Source organism: Malaya genurostris, chromosome 1 (genome assembly GCF_030247185.1).
Source record: "Malaya genurostris strain Urasoe2022 chromosome 1, Malgen_1.1, whole genome shotgun sequence".
Classification (NCBI taxonomy): Eukaryota; Metazoa; Arthropoda; class Insecta; order Diptera; family Culicidae; genus Malaya; species Malaya genurostris.
The window spans coordinates 117,238,546-117,256,098 of NC_080570.1; the positions used below are offsets into that span (position 1 = coordinate 117,238,546).

Here is a 17,553-nt window from a genome sequence, read left to right on the forward strand (position 1 = left end):
AATTCTTGAATGAAACCAAAGACATTGTTTTTTGCATTAACTAGTATAACCTACATAATGAAACAGTTTTCTGATCGGTTAGGCCATTTAGGAGAAAACGAAGTGAGTTCCACCATTGTAGGTACTTCCGGCACTGGAACCCGAGATCCGGTATAATCGATGTCGGTTTGTATTATCATCAACTAACATGACGTACAAGCTCCGCCAGTTTTTACTCAGATTTTAAAGATTTTATACGATTTCGACATCGTACTCTAAACGACGGTGTAAATTTTTGTTGAATCCGAAAGTATGCAGTAATTTTTGGTACGACCATAAGATCTATCATTTGATTGGGAATATCGGTTCTGCAATCTCTGAAAAAAGTTAGTAAGATCTATTTTTGGGCATATGACTATTACCTCCCGTAGTTAATCAGAAACCGGGAACCAGGATAGCCGAAATCGGGTTGTTTAGCTGACTACTGATAATGCCAATAGTGTCTTTCTTAAATCATTCATTTTCTCCTTTATATCTCAGAAGAAATTAATTTTAATACTACAATTTTAGAAAGTTTTGAAGATTACTGTTGCATAATACTACTACATTGCAAATGCAGTATGAATTTTGGTTAGTGAAAATCTATTCAATCATATGTGAGAAAGTGAAGTGAGCTTCGTTTTAATTACTATTGTCGGTACTTCTGGAACCGAAAACTGGATATCGACATAGTGACATTCGGTTCATTCAACCATAAACTAATATGAGAAAAATTTTCAAAAAGAAGTTTATGTTTCGTTTATGTCTTTTTCTCCAATACAACATCGTATTTATACCTGCCAATATAGAAAAGACAACCGCGACTGAAATTTTTTTCCATAATAGTGTGCCATCTAGTGGCTAGTAGTCATTACGGTGTTAATATTTTCTCGGTGACCGAGCGCCATATAGCTGCAAATTGCAGAAGCCAATTCAACCAATCATATTGGTTGAAAACAACGCTTTATTTCTCTAATTCAACTAAAAAATTAGTTGAATAGAAATGACGCGTGCCTTAGCTAAGAAATGACAGCACGTTTAATTGGTGAATTCAACTAAAAAATAGCCATTTCAACAAATATTTTATTATTATTAAGGGAATTAGAATTAAAAAATCTAAATTGGCAAAAGTAGGATTTTTTTAGTTGATTTTTCTATATGATAAAGGCAAAAAAGCGAGTGGGTCATGTCAGAGGCATAATCTGATGCCAAAAAATTAGAATATTAGAAGCGATTGCTCAAGTTCCTTGATGTTAAACACTGTTGAATACAAGTACCTCGCATGAAAATGAGTAGTTGGACCTAGACTCTAGTCCTTATCGCCTTCCCTCATGCTGTCTACCGTTCAACTCGTGGGGAAGCCATTTTCCCACCCATGGATCTTCACCATCGACTCTTTAGACCATCAGAATTAGATTGATGACTAACGTTGAACCCTTATCGCCGTTTGTTTTTGATTGTGGGTTCTGTCTTCATTCAACCAATCCTTACGACTCGGGATCTTTTTCTGCTTGTGCGTTATTTGTCTTTCACACTGAACTCTCTACGCTCCACAATCGATTACACCAACATTCACCAGTCGCAACATATCGTCAGCTTGCTCTCCGTAAGCTCCAATGAAAATTCGATGGAATTCAGCAGCACTTTTCTTCCAAAACAAAGTAATGAATCAACACTTCTTTCAAATGATCTTTACTTCAACAGGTTCACTACACGAAATGCATATAACACTAATTTGCCATCGACATAGCAGAAATACTTTTTTGGAATGTGACGTTACCATAGAAAAAAGAACAGTGAACTAATCTCTGTTTGCACTAGGTAAAAATTGGAAAAGTCTGTAAACTCAAAAAAAAGTCTGCGAACTCAAGTCCTCTCGGTTTGAAAAAAATCTGTAAATTTTGACTAATGTTTGCGAAAAACTTTGGTCTGGTTTTGCAGAGACATCTCCTGAAAATAACTAGAATTTGGACAAGTTTGCTGCATAGATTCTTCTATTGCTGATACTATTAGAAAGTGACGGACGACGCCTTAAAACTTCACTAGTTTTCGAAGAAACATAGAATTCTGGTCCGTTATAACTCCAACACAAATGCTCTCATCCAATTTGAAACAAGGGCTAAATATGCCAAAATTGAACTGTGAACACGTGAAAACAAGCTCGATATTGACACTTACCTCAAGGGCTTGTGGTACTCGCACAGGTAATCGAAACGAGCATCGGGAACTGGAACTCTGGAAATGAGAAGAACAACAGAAAACATCTGAGATAATGTTTCAAGTTTAAAATTCGTCAGGTTAAATTAAAATTATACATCATTAAAACGAAGCAGCCCGGGCTTAAAAACTCGCAATGATACTAAAAAGTGAAGACGACACTGTAAAAAAAAAAATAACTGGAGGCCATCATTTGCTTCGAGGGCATTGATGAAACAAAAAAAAAACGAATAAAAATACAATGCTCTCATTATTTTTCCACTTTTCGGAGGCACTACTTTCGACTGGGCTGAATTTTAAATTTTGATAAATGCGAACCCACCCGGGGGAGCTGGCACGACCTGCGAAACGATGGCTGACTACTTATTTGCGTATTTCGGTAGCCTGTTTTCTTTGGGTTCGCGATGCAGAAACAATGTGAAAAGGCAAAATCGCATGGCGTGGCATCGTTAAGTTGGCCATTCCGCTAGTAATTGGGCATCAACAAACATGTTGGGTTCTCCGTTTTTTTTTGTTCCTCCGATAGCAGGAGGGACGTCCCTACGGCCTTTCGTCGCCATTTTGTTGTTGTTATTCAAACAAGAATGTAAAATTTTTAATTTCAACTTATTCGATACGGTTCCAACTTCGAAATAACCCCCCTCTTCCGGAAAAAAATGTCACTGTGATGATGGGGAACCGTACTTGTCTATTTGCTGCCAAGAGCCAGAACCAATTTGCGGATCCGTTTTTCGTCTAATTAGTGCCAATTCGCGTTGTCATCCGTTGCCACCATTCGACCATTCCAAGAGGCCTTTAATTAAAGTGTACCCCCGTTTCATTTTCGCCAACTCTCGATCAAAGCAACTTTCACCTCGCATGGCCGTTTCCGAAGCATTAAACGTTCGCATTTTCACCTTTGATATGCAAATGAGTCTCGCCGAAAACGTCCAATTGCCGTTTCCAATTCATTCGCCTAATTAAAAACTGCGAGACCCCTGAATAACGGGAGAGTGAGAGCGAGAGAGAGAGAAGGAGAAAGATACGAAACAGTTACCACTTACCTGTTCTCGTTGGGATCGATGGTACAGAAGGGGAAATTTTCCGCCGGTGCTGCACTTTTGGTTAGCACGTTGAAAAACGTCGATTTGCCGACGTTCGGCACACCGACAATGCCGATGCGCAGATTGGTCCCGATTCGCCCGATCAGTGGTTTCACTTCCGGTTCGTGGATCTTTTTCGGAGGCATGCTAGCTGGATGAAGAAAAAAAAACCAAAAGTTTTGATGAAAACAAAATAATTGAAAATATTTTTTTTGCCTAAACACGAAAGAAAATTCTTGGCTAAAAAAAAATCGAAATTGTTTTAACTCTATCATTAGGTTTATTTGTTGTCATATTTCTGTTGACAGTGTATTTGTTTATGTTCGCTTTCAAGTGGTGCATCAGAACATTGAATATGTCAATGATTACGAGTTTTCAGTTTGCCAAGGTAGGATTTCGTTTGTTCACAGTTCTCCCCCTCTTTTTCTTCCGGGTTTTCCCAGAACACGATTTTGATGCGTTTTTGCTCTCAGATGAGCTTACAACAGTTTAGTAGTAGTGCAATGCAGAGCAATTACACGCTCCGGTCGTGAAGACGTTCCGTGACGGTGACGGAGACTGAAAGAATATCGACAACTATCGTGGCATTACCTTACTTAGTGCAATTCCCAAGTTGTTCTGGATCCCACTTTTAATTACTGTAAACAGTACATCGTAGAAACTCAGCACGGACTCATGCCGAAACACTCCACCGCTACAAATCTATTAGGCTGTATGACGTTCATAATCGACGGACGTTTTATATACGAACCTCTCCTCTGCTGTTGATAATATAAGTCATGCCAAATTGGATTTTCTTCAGTGGCTTCCTATCCTGTATTCTTCAGTGGACGGAATTGTATCTCTACAATCGACTGTTGGCGGTTAATATCGATGATAATATATCTAATGAATTTTTGCTTGTTCTGATATTCCACAAGGCAGTCATCTCGGGCCACTGATTTTCCTCCTGTATTTTAAACACGCGAACTTTTTACTGGGAGTTCGATTATCGTTTGCCGACGACCTCAAGTTATTTCAAATTAGTAAGACAACTGAGGATGCCATTTTCCTCCAGAGTCAACTTTTTTCGGAGTGGTGCGAGATTAATCGAGTTACATCAAATATCAGCAAATGCTCGATTATCACGTTCACATGGAAAAGAACACCTATACGTTTCGATTATTCTCTCCGAGGATCTACGATAGATAGAGTCACATGTGCCAAGGATCTTGGGGTTTTTCTTGACGAACAATTGAACTTCAAGCAGCATATATTGTTGCATCGTATATTGTTGCCTGGGATTTGTAATGAAAATTGTTAGGCACTTCACAGATATCTTCTGTTTGAAGTCCCTCTACTGCTCGCTTGTACGTTCAACGCCCGAATATTGTTCGGTGGTATGGATCCCGCTTTACCATAATGGAAATCTCAGAATCGAATCAATACAGCGCAGATTTGTTCGTTTCGCTCTTCGCCAGTTACCATGGAATATCCCTCATAAGCTGCCGTGTTATGCTGATCGTCGACGTTTTGTTAAACAATATTGATTGATCAGCACTTCTTAGTCAAACAAACATAAATATATTCGCGCTCGAACTCTTTGCAACAACCTCCTTAGAATGCCTCTGAATCGCACTATTTATGGAATCAACGGCGCCATTATTGAATTGCAACGTTCTTCCAATGTAGTTTCCACGGGATTCGATTTCCATGTCCAGCGCAGCTGAATTAAAACTAGTTTTTTTTTTAAATATATATAGAAATCATCATTAGGAATATGTAGATTATGTATATTAGATAAATAAATAAAATATAAATTTCGTCAATTCCTGACGATTCGTGGCCTTGGACGGAATGATATGCTTGGAGTAGTGTTAACAACGTACAGTGAGGTATGCGGTAATTGTACCCTTGGTCAAATTGTTCTCTCGAAGTGATCAGTACACAAAGAATTTTCGAACAGGTTTCAGAACGTCATTTGTACTCGAACCAAGGTATTTGCTGTTATACAGGGTGATTTTTTAAGAGCTTGAGAACTTTTTTAAACAATAAAACGCATAAAATTTGCAAAATCTCATCGGTTCTTTATTTTAAACGTTAGATTGGTACATGACATTTACTTTTTGAAGATAATTTCATTTAAATGTTGACCGCGGCTGCGTCTTAGGTGGTCCATTCGGAAAGTCCAATTTTGGGCAACTTTTTCGAGCATTTCGGCCGGAATAGCCCGAATTTCTTCGGAAATGTTGTCTTCCAAAGCTGGAATAGTTACTGGCTTATTTCTGTAGACTTTAGACTTGACGTAGCCCCACAAAAAATAGTCTAAAGGCGTCAAATCGCATGATCTTGGTGGCCAACTTACCGGTCCATTTCTTGAGATGAATTGTTCTCCGAAGTTTTCCCTCAAAATGGCCATAGAATCGCGAGCTGTGTGGCATGTAGCGCCATCTTGTTGAAACCACATGTCAACCAAGTTCAGTTCTTCCATTTTTGGCAACAAAAAGTTTGTTAGCATCGAACGATAGCGATCGCCATTCACTGTAACGTTGCGTCCAACAGCATCTTTGAAAAAATACGGTCCAATGATTCCACCAGCGTACAAACCACACCAAACAGTGCATTTTTCGGGATGCATGGGCAGTTCTTGAACGGCTTCTGGTTGCTCTTCACTCCAAATGCGGCAATTTTGCTTATTTACGTAGCCATTCAACCAGAAATGAGCCTCATCGCTGAACAAAATTTGTCGATAAAAAAGCGGATTTTCTGCCAACTTTTCTAGGGCCCATTCACTGATTTGCAAGCGTTGCTCGTTAGTAAGTCTATTCATGATGAAATGTCAGAGCATACTGAGCAAATAATAATGCATGAAAATCCTAACCTCAAAAAAATCACCTTTTATTTCGGAAGTACCGTGCTATGTTTGTTACTAACAAGGATCTGAAATATGATTTTTTTTAAAATATGCTATTGATGTTAATTCTTGTTTTGCCTTAAATCCAACTTTAACTGTCTTGCATATTAATAGAATTGAATCTGTGTTATCTTCACTTATGGTACGAATACACACATGACAATTCAAGCCAATTTGTATCACTTTCCGTAATTCAAATGATTCTATCGTGATGAACAAATTTATCAAATCGTCGGTCATGAAAATCAGCCGAGTAGTTGCATCTCTTGGGTGATACTGCAATAGTTGATTGCTCTATTCGTTATCGTAGACGACTCCTCTATGTTCAGAGAGCTTGTTCTATTCAGCAAAGTGCAGTGCACCTTCATTCGAACAAATCACGTCATTGTTTTTTATCAGCCGTTTGTATCTTGTTTTCAACTGAGCCACATTTGGGTTGTTTTTTGAACCACCTTTAGCTCGTCGGGCACCAAAAAATGTTTCGATGTGATCTTGACTGAACCTGTAGGTATAAATATTCGCCATTACTTGCTCATCGATTCAGTATGTTTTGAATATCTCAGAGAAATTACATTACATTAGGTATCACAAGCCGATTGTCACAAGCCGGCCGAAGCCGAATACGAAGTCTACCCATCAACTCCTATGTAACACTTGTGTCATCTTTCTAACACACTTCCATCCACTCTTGCTTCCAATCCTTCTCGTTTTTGAAGACCTTTCCTGTTTTCCGAAGCTTGCTCTTCATAGTCGCCTTCGGCACTGAAACAATATCGTAGATTCCGTGGAACTCCGTCACCGGTTTTGCTTAATGACTCGATGCCAAATGTCACCTTCGTGGGATCGGAATAAGCGAAACAAGCGTTGCTCAAGGTATTCTCTATACATTTGTGCCGGTCGTTAAGTACGGCTGATTTTGCCGCACTTACAGACCGCCTGCCAAACACAGTGCCACAGAGAACAGACATCCATGAAGAGATATCAGTTTTGATTTCGAGCTTTCATATAATGGTAATTCATGCGTGCAAAGTCGTGCGCAACGGAGACTTTCAACGGATTTTTACTTGTATGCTTTATACAGATTTTTTGAAAAAGTTTGTACTAGCTTGGATGTCTGTTCTCTGTGAAAGTACTGCTTGACAAATTGGTCAATCTTTATCTTCCAGACGATAAAATTGACCTTCTTGGGCATGTCCAGAATCGAAAGGTTATGACAACGCTTAAGGGGGTGTGTAGGGTCCAACACTTTTGAAGAATCATTTTTTATTTTCTTCATAGTAAAACATTTCAAGCAGTTTCTGTAAAATTATCAAGCCTATTGGAACGAAACTTTGGAAGTTATGGATTTTTATCTATGCCTATCTCATTCTGCGAAGAAGCAAAAGCATGGCGCACAGGCCCAAGATTTCTACTTCGATTGACTTCAAAACTTGACAAAACATTCTGGAAATTTCATTATATCAAATTATAAAAGAAAAAATGATTTCTTGAAAATGTTAGACCCTACGGGCTCCCTGGAGCAATTAATTGTTTCCATTGATTTTATAGACAAAAAACATTAAACGCGTTTTTCTCGAAAGCAGGTTTGGAAAGTCCGTGTCCAGCGTCATTCAAAAACTATTGAACGAATTTTTTTTTCAAATTTTGCACAAACTTTCTACATATAAAAAACAAGACCCCAACGTTCTCCTTTTCGTTGTTTGTTACTTTGGGGAGGTTTAACAGCTACAAAATGGCTGGTTTTTTCGTGAAAAATCGTTGTTTTCACTTTGAACAACCACCAATAATTAAAAAAAAAATCAAGCAGAAACGTTGGGGTCTAGAAAAACTTCTTCTCTAACTATGCTGCGTTCATTTGTTCACTTCTGATTAGTCTGCGCTGAGATACAGTGGAGACCGCAAATCATGATTTTTAAGAAACCTTTACTACCTTATACCTCATCAATATAATTCACTTCTATAATAAAGAATATATGAATGCGAAGATATTTGTTAAAATATCAGAGCACAAAATTAAGGAAATTACAAATCAAACTATAAATTGAAAAAAAAAATCCGGTACTACAATCTCGTGGTATTGTGTAATTCTAATCATTCCACTTTGTGTTATCTCTGTTTGTCTGTGACGCTATATGGAATGTTTTCAATTTTGCTATTCATATTAAAAATCAAATTAACAATCAGTATTGCACTAATTTGACTCCGATTTTTTAAAGTGAAAGAATGTTTACATTATCAGGACACGTTTAAACCGACACCATAAACTTAATTTCATATATTCAATGCAATTAAGAAATCAAAACAAACTCCACTCGGTGTATCAATTTCCTTTCCGTCGAGAAAATCACCCGAAAAATGGTTCCCCGACAACCGGGTCCGACCTTTAATCACACTCACCTGCAAAACGAATTGATTTCCACCGCAAAAAATCACCGAAACTAGCGAAACTTTCAATTTTCAAGCAACCGGTTAACACTTTTCGCACGAATTTCACACGCCGCTAGGAAAAGGAAACAAACGTGGACGGTCTATTTTTGAGCACCGACTTGCCTGCTTCAGTTTGACGTTTCCTTTTGCCGCTTTGTTTCGCACCATATGTTACTTGCCTGGCCGTTACTGTGCGGCGTGGATCGGGTGTTCATTCTTGACAACAAACGGTCGGTAACTCACGGCTGCGAAAAAATGAGAATCCAAGAAACGACGAGAGAAAAAGGGTGTCGTACGGGGGGTGACCGGATGTAAATTGGAATAAGTTTCCTATAGGAATTTTTCACATATAATTTCAATGGCTTGCATTTTGTTTGGTTAGTGAGATGTCACAGAGAACAGACGCTTCATTCGGACAATAGTTTAAAATTGAAGACGGTACGTTAAATAAATCGATTAACACGAGAAATGCACGGGTAGAAAGCTGAACAAAATGTTTTTCCTTGTTTTATTGTTAGGTTGAAAGTTTCGGATTAAATTAGAAGGATAATTTACTGCACATTTTTCATTTTTCCATACATGACATATTTTGTGTATGAGGATTTTGGAACAAATTTTCTGTTTTTTTAACAGAAGAGTACTTGTAACGAACAGAAAGTTTATTGACAACTCATTCACATCAAAATGTAATCATTCGCACTCTAACTTTACACTTGATTCCACCCATTAAGTTCTGCACAGTGTCTGCAAGGCTTTTCCCACTTTTCAGCAAAAGTGGCCCTCAAAAGTCGTTCTTTGAATCCAGACAAGCTCTTGACCATTTCGTTTTCGAAGAAAATAGAGTCATTTCAACTATGATAGTTTCTGGAAGGATCCATTCTAGGTAGAGCTAGAATGAGAGGCGTTAAGAAACTCGGTTTTCTTCTCTATGAATAACTCAAATTCTAGCAGCCGATCAGTTTTACTGTAACTAAAGCTTTTTGTAGTTTACGATTCGTAATAAGGCTACTCTCTTAGACAAAATAAAACTTACATCTGACGTAAATTTAATGGGTGATGATAGAGTATTACATCTTTTAACATGTAACAATAAATATTGTGTCTGTTTCGATGTCAACTTCAGTTAAATAAGCAGTGAACTTAATGATATAATAAATTTTTACTCGCTTTGAAATGTAAATTTAAGTGAATTGCGACGCTCTTTTTATGTGCATCTATAGAAAAGTAAAGTTACACGATGCTTTTCTTAGCGTGTAAGAATTATACAGCTTCAAAAAGATCTGGAAATTCATATAAAACAGAAATTTACGCAATACATACACACTTAGAAAATATCGCAGTATTCGGTACTTTTTTTGAATTGATTACCGATCGTTGGGTTATTGCTGAATTGTCAAACAACTACCGTAAACTGTAAACCAAATGGATCTAACGAATGGTTCGGTAATTTTTTTGTGTTTGTTTACTTCTGGTTAAAATTCTGAATTTGAATAGACTTTCGGATCTAATAAAACACTGACACTCACTGAAATTTTTAATAACTGTTTGACAGTTAGTTTTCACGACAATCAATATTTACAGAAGTTTGGTTATTGGAAGATTATTTTACTATACGGACGGTATGGTTTTGACCGTAGTCGAAGACTATTTAGATTTATCGTATAAATTGAACATCTATTTATAGAATTCTGTAATGAGAACTTGCGTAAAACTGATCGTCCGGTAAAAATTTGAATAATTGTTGTAAAATGACGTTCGTGTACCGAAATATCGGTAATTTCTGTTGATTACCGAAAGTTTTCGTCAAAAAAATTACCGAACAACGGAATCGAATCTTAAAGTGTACCACTGTGCTTTAAATTTACATGGAAGATTCTGATCCGTAGTAAATTTACATTTGTTGAGAAAACTCGAGCGTGTAAAAGCAAAACAGCTGGAAATGTTTGATAAAATTTTCGGATCATAAAAAAAGTATTTTGAATTTTACACATATAAGTTTATTCATGTTTAATGGGAGATTTCGAAATCAACATCAGATAAAAATTAATTTATTTTAGGCTGATTCTGATAATGCAATCACTTTTCTGAATGTTTCGTTGCTTGTGACTTGAATCCTTTATCAGAAAATATTTTTAGGAAATATTCCTGAGCAAGCTTCATGAACCTTGCTAAACTTCTGATGTAAAGAAAGTTTTGCAAATCAACGCTAAACGTTGTGCATAACAACGCTGAAAACGAAGTAAAACATACATACATACATACCGATTCCAATCAGGACCGGGCCAGCTGAATCATTTAGAATCTCTTCAATGCGGGTCGATGCACGATTTTAAAAATTTAAAAATATCTCTTACTTGAATTGTTATGGCTACGGAAACTTTCGAAGGAAACGTCAAGTTTTGAAGGAAGCGTCGAAAGAAAATTGCGTTACGAGCATGCAAATCTCATTCGGTCAAACCGTAAAATACAGTTGACAGCCAGAAAAACCTATTTTACTCAGCTGTTTTTTCAAAGCAAGCGAATCTAACATTGACAGCAAATGAAGAAAAACGTCGATAAATGTTTCGACTTTGGTTTCAAATCCTATTTAGAAATTATCGCATATTCTCAAACAAATTTTTTATTAGTCGATAAATTGTTGGTTTAACTTCAAAAGGCATGATAATTTTACCACTTTTCTTCTATATCCACTCAATAAATCAACATAAAAAGTGTTTCGCCCTTTTTTTCGATTTTTTTACTTTTGTGCTTCCTGTGTGAATTATGAAGTTACGCCCTTGGGCATTTTTCGTGATATTGGCTGATTTCCGCGACTAAGACAAATCTGCGGGTAATTTTATCGTTTCGTTTACAATTTCTAGTAGTAAAAGGTTCGGAAACCATCTTAAATAAAGAAAATAAATAGTTTAGCCCTTCCTCACTAGCAATTGAAGTATCGCTCTGTTTGTGGGAAAGAAACACTGAAGGTGAAACTTACGTAAACAAATGGAATGACAGTTTCGCCCTTTATAGTTCTTTGTATTACTAAGGTTGAGATTTTTGTAGAATCCGAGTTTTTAGGCAAAATTGTAAGATTTTCAAGCATTTATTGGTAGAAGAGAGAAACACGATGTGTTTACTTTTGTAAGATTTGTCCTTCTTTGAAAAAAGCTGATTTCAAAGTTAACGCTACACGGCAAATTTATTGTAAATGAACTCAAGAAGCAAGACTCTTTGCAAGCGTATGAGTAATGTCAACAATGTGTGCGTAAAAACAAATTCCGGCACCTCTTTTCCTGATTTGAATCAATAAATCTTCCATATGGTTGAAAAATAAACCAATCAGTTCATTCTGTTTAAAATTGCAATTCAAGAAAAGCGAAAATCTTAGGCTAAAACTCTTCTGTTTTCCTTAAAACTGCTCAAGAAAAATTACTTCTGTTTCAGTTTACTTCCTCTAACACATTTGATTAGCAACACACACACACACACACACGCGCGCGCGCGTTCTGCAGTGCTAATCTGGCAGCAAACATGAATTGGAAAGTGAGCGAGGAATACACTCATAGCGATCACCAAGCGATACACTATCGCATCGGCCAACGAATCCCAGTGGCGACACGGAGAAGCATTACCGATGGGCGAAAGTGGAAGACGAAAACTTTTAACAAGGACCTCTTTATTGAGGCACTTCGACCGGACGGCGGCGTCGATAAAATCGATGCGACCGAACTGAAAAGAAGAATGGTGATGGCTTGCGACACCACGTTGAAAACCGCGGTTCTGGCGTATCCAGACATGTTCCGAACTGTGTTACAGAAGTGCTTGAACGAAGGCAACTTCCCAGACATGTGGAAGATCCAGAAGCTGGTGTTGCTGCCGAAGCCAGGTAAACCACCGGGTAATCCTGCCTCGTATAGGCCTATTTGCCTGCTGGACACACTTGGGAAACTCCTGGAAAGAATTATTCTCAACAGGTTGATGAAATGCACAGAAGGCGAACGAGGATTGTCGAACATGCAGTTCGGTTTTCGTCAAGGAGTGTCGACGATTGATGCAATCCGGACAGTGCTTGAGAGCGCTGAGAAGGCGTCCAAACGGTGACCGATACTGCGCCGTGGTTACAGTGGACGTGAAGAATGCTTTCAACAGTGCCAGTTGGGAGGCCATCGCCACAGCACTACACCGAATGCGGGTCCCAGATTATGTTTGCCGAATCCTAAAGAGCTATTTCCACAATAGAATCCTGGTGTACGATACGAACGAAGGACAGAGGTCAGTGCGAGTGACGGCGGGCGTCCCTCAGGGATCCATTCTCGGTTCGACTCTCTGGAACACTATGTACAATGGGGTCTTGACACAGCAACTTCCCAGGAAAGTGAAAATCGTGGGCTTCGCAGACGACATATCGTTAACGGTGATGGGCGAGTCTCTCGAAGAAGTAGAGGCCTCGGTGACAGAGACGATAAGCACGATTGAGGGCTGGATGAACGGAGTCAAGCTACAAATAGCTCACCACAAAACGGAAGTGTTGTTGGTGAGCAACTGCAAGTCGATCCAGCGTATCGAGATAGATGTAGGGGGACATGGGACATCTGTCGCCGTGGATGAATAGACAACACGGAGAGGTAAACTTCTACCTAACGCAGTTTCTATCTGGCCATGGTTGTTTTTGGAAGTATCTGCATCGGTGTGGTCACGCCGCGTCTCCATTTTGTCCGGAGTGTGAGTATGTTGAAGAAACGCCTGAACGTATGTACGTAGGGAAATGCCTGCTCTAAGGGTGGATAATATATCTGAGGAAATGTGTCGTGAAGAAGGCACGTGGAATGCAGTAAACAAAGTGGTAACACAGATACTCTCGGAGTTGCAGCGAATATGGAGAAGGGATCAGCGAGTAAGCGTCGGATCGAGAGAACTTCCTTCGTCGGTGTAGTCTTGATCCGTCGTCGGGGACAAGATGAGCAGACCACGTCATAGCATCGTAAGGATATGAGTATCGAAAACGTCGGTTTCGAGAGAACTCCCAGCGTCGGGGAACTCTCTGTCATGGTAGGCTAGATCCTTCGGCGGGGACTAGTCGAGTAGCCACCACAACACCGACTTGTGTCGTCGGGGCGCCAGCAAACCAGAAGCTATGCTCCAACTGGAATCGCCGGACCGACCTCGGCACTCTCTCGTGTGTCCCGTGTGGTGTAACAGGGGACTCGGTGTCGGGAGAGCCTTTTTCGCCGGGGAACTCTCCGTCGGTGTAGTCTAGATCTTTCATCGGGGATTAGACGAGTAGATCGTGGCGTAGCACCGTTAAGATAGTCATCGACCCAGGCATCCTTACGGTCGGGCCGTGGACGGGTATCGAAAACGTCGGTTTCGGGAGAACTTCCATCGTCGGGGAACTCTCTGTCGGTGTAGGCTAGATCCATCACCGGGGACTAGTCGAGTAGCCGCCACAACACCGATTCGAGTCGTCGGGGCATCAGCGAACCGGAAGCCATGCTCCAAACCGGAATCGCGGAGCCGACGTCGGCACTCCTTTGGGTGTCCCGCGTGGCGTAAAAGGGGAAACTCTCCGTCAGTGTAGGCTAGATTTATCGTCGGGGTTCAGGCGAGTAGTGTGGCGCGACGTAGCGGCATTGGGTCGTCGAGGCGCCAAAGGTGGATCGAGATGGATAAAGAGAGAAACGCAGGAGCTAATTTTCTCTCAAACGAAGTGCATGAGCACAGCCGAGATGAATAAAGAGAGAAACGCAGGAGCTTATTTTCTCCCAAACGAAGAAGTGCATGAGCACAGCCGAGATGAATAAAGAGAGAAACGCAGGAGCTTATTTTCTCCCAAACGAAGAAGTGCATGAGCACAGCCTCCCCCGAAGTATTGAGCTTAGCTTAGTTCCGGGGGGATCAAGGCAAGATGTCCAAGGTGTTTTAGTGGGTAAGGTTCAGCCAGTCCCACTCGCTGGTTCACAATAGCGGTAGCTTGACAACTACTAAGCACGTGAGCTGGGAAAGTACATAAGGTATTTCACCTTGTAAAAAAAAAACACACACACACATTCCTATATGGATTTTCTCTTGGAGAAATTATTACGATATAAAGATTTACGCCGTACCTTCTGTAAGTAAACTCGCAAAATAGAAACCTTTAATTTAACATGCGAAAGGCAATGGTTATAAAATGTTGTTTTAAAACTATTTATTTTTCCGGGAAACTGCTTTTGTAACAGGAAATATTCAGTGTTGTTTATTTTGTGCAGCGCAATCTAATACAAATGCATTGAAGAAGTGTTGCTAATTGTTTTATTAGGGAATCAAAATCTACATTCATAAAATGAAAGCAATTTTCCATCAAAGGTTGGTGAAAAATTGATCAAAACTGATAGCTCATCCAAAAAGTCAGGCTTAACATTCATTTGAGAATAAATTATTGTTGAAAAAGATTGTTTGAAACTCAATCGCGCAAGCCACTTTGATAAACTGGTTGCACTACATATATGAATATATAGATCTACTAGCTGACCCGTCGAACTTCGATTCGCCCAACAATTATTTGTTCGAATTTATGTTTTCGGACATCAGAGTCAAAATGGTTAACGTTTCTCTCCATTATTTTTCTGATTAACCTACAATCAATGGAACTCAACACACATTCGCTTTAGTCCGAAAAAGAAATATCACCAAAAATTAGTGTGAAAATGTGAAATACTTCTGTTAAGCAAAAAATGAGCAAATGTATAGATTATCATCTCATCCTTTGAGTCAAAATAGAGATCCCTCTCTAACGGCTTCGACATTAAGGATATAAGGTGCCACGTTTTCTCTTCCAGATGGGATTCTTGTGTTCGGTAATCGATAAAGAAGCTCACTAACCAGACTTTTGTATTGATAGTTGTTCATTCGGTAGAGTAGAATATGTTTACAGTTCGTATTTAGCCCAAGTATCAAAAAGTTCGTAAAAAAAAGTTTTCTGAAGAGCATTCTGAAAAGCGTTCTGAACAATCCGTTTTTAAGGAATTACTCATACTTGAATGTTCGCCCGACGGAATAATACAAACTTTGAAGCTTTTACAGCTTTTAAGTAGTGAGAAAGTGTTTTCAGAACATGTTCTGTACGTTAAAGTTGTCAAAAAGTGTCACGCGTATTTTAGAGCTCTAATAAAGTGGATATTTTTGAGGTACTGTGGAACTTCTGTTTGTTTGGAGAGACGACGCTTAAATTTTAATTTGATATTCATCTTACCAATTTGAATATTATTCACAGAATATGAAATATGAAATGACGGTCTCGTTCCATTATGGTAATCATCTTGAACATTGATCTAAATGCAACTTATTATGTGCGCTTAGTGTAATCTAAATCATTAGAAAGCATAATGCAGTGAAAATCACTTAGGTTGACCTTAGCGCTTCTACGGCACACTCTTTTAATTGATTCACACAAAAATATTCTGATTAGTTGAACTCGCGCTCGCGATGACCAATACTATTCATCTGACTCTATTGAACACAATTCATAAACTGGTAATAATATCAGATTTTTTCTTCTGACTGAGCATTCCGTCATTGAGTCATTTGGCAAGCAATAATTTCGATACCCAATTAAGCACGTGGCTCGAAAAGAAGAACCACATAAATCGTGAATCGTTGCGCGCCAAACAATTTTTTCAACGATCTAGTATTCTTTTCTTCGACGGCCCAACACTTATGGAACTCGTTATGCGCCAAACACCTATCGATGATCTAGCAATCATTGGCGACTTTTTCAGTGGAAAATTCCATTGTCCATACAAAATAACTTTATTGGTTTTTCCCATTTTTCCGGTAAGTTTTCCTAATTTTTTTGATGTACGAACCCGGTGGGGATAAAAACTGATCAAACAAAAAAAAAGCATCTCAATCCGTCCATCCGTTCTTACGTGATGCGATTACAAAGAATGATCTCTGCATTATATATATATATATATATATATATATATATATATATATATATATATATATATATATATATATATATATATATATATATATATATATATATATATATATATATATATATATATATATATATATATATATATATATATATATATATGACATATGTACCAAATAAAATATAGGTACGTAATACATAAATTACCAACACACTCTTGATCCTTGACATTGATGTATAAACGAATTTTAAGGAATTTTATTGCAATGAATAAAAAATTCTATCTGAAACCGGTTTCCATCTTTGACACTAAAGTCAATTTGGAAATTTCGTTTTAATTAATTTTCTAAAATTTTTGTTGTTTCACTGGCGGTCATCAAAGATTGCGATGCGACAAGATAGGGACAAAGTGACGCAAAGATAGCGAAACTGTCATTCGCATCGATTAAACCCCTTCGAGACCACAAACCAGAAAAATATTTTATTTTAATTGGCGGTTAAATGACATTGTTTTTATAACCAGAATAATTCAACAATGATGCTTAGTATTAATCGACGTTTTTGTCTTCAAACCCTTGTGCTTCACTTAAAACATTGTCAATATTCTTTACTTAAAACATTGTCAAAATTCTGTACACTTCAGTACCACGGACAGCGAATACTCTGCATACTAGAAATCCACCAAAGAAGTGTTAAATTTTATAAGTATGACGAGTAAAAACAAATAAGTAACCCATCGCAGTTTTGAAATTGACGATTGTATATGAAAATTTAAAAAACCTGTAAAAAGTCTGCAAAATTGCAGAATCTGCTTACAATAGAAGTCGGAAAATTTACATGCAAATCTGCAACTTGGCACCTGTGATTCTGACGCTCATTATTTCGCTATTCTGCGGTGATTCCGTCGCATTTTATGCCCCGCTGAAAACCACTATACACGTGAATCTGTTAAGAACTTGAAAATACAGAACAAGTTCCGCGTGGTAGAAGTAGGCATTTGACTAAACAACCCG

The 17,553-nt window shown here is 38.4% G+C and overlaps 1 protein-coding gene across 2 annotated transcripts in view; it reads right to left on the reverse strand.

Moving 5' to 3' along the window:
* LOC131425573 (obg-like ATPase 1) overlaps positions 1–8,768 on the reverse strand; it is a 70,870-nt gene extending 62,102 nt beyond the window's left edge. Inside the window, exons 1-3 of one of the 2 annotated variants that reach the window (XM_058587564.1) lie at positions 8,608–8,768; positions 3,279–3,464; positions 2,197–2,253 (exon numbers count right to left, since the gene is read on the reverse strand). In XM_058587564.1, coding sequence (XP_058443547.1) covers positions 2,197–2,253; positions 3,279–3,463 — 242 coding nt within the window. In that variant the 5' untranslated portion in view covers position 3,464; positions 8,608–8,768. Of the gene's footprint in view, positions 1–2,196; positions 2,254–3,278; positions 3,469–8,607 lie in introns of both variants that reach the window. The other variant, XM_058587563.1, reaches the window with a different exon arrangement.
* Between the last annotated feature and the right edge of the window lie 8,785 nt (positions 8,769–17,553).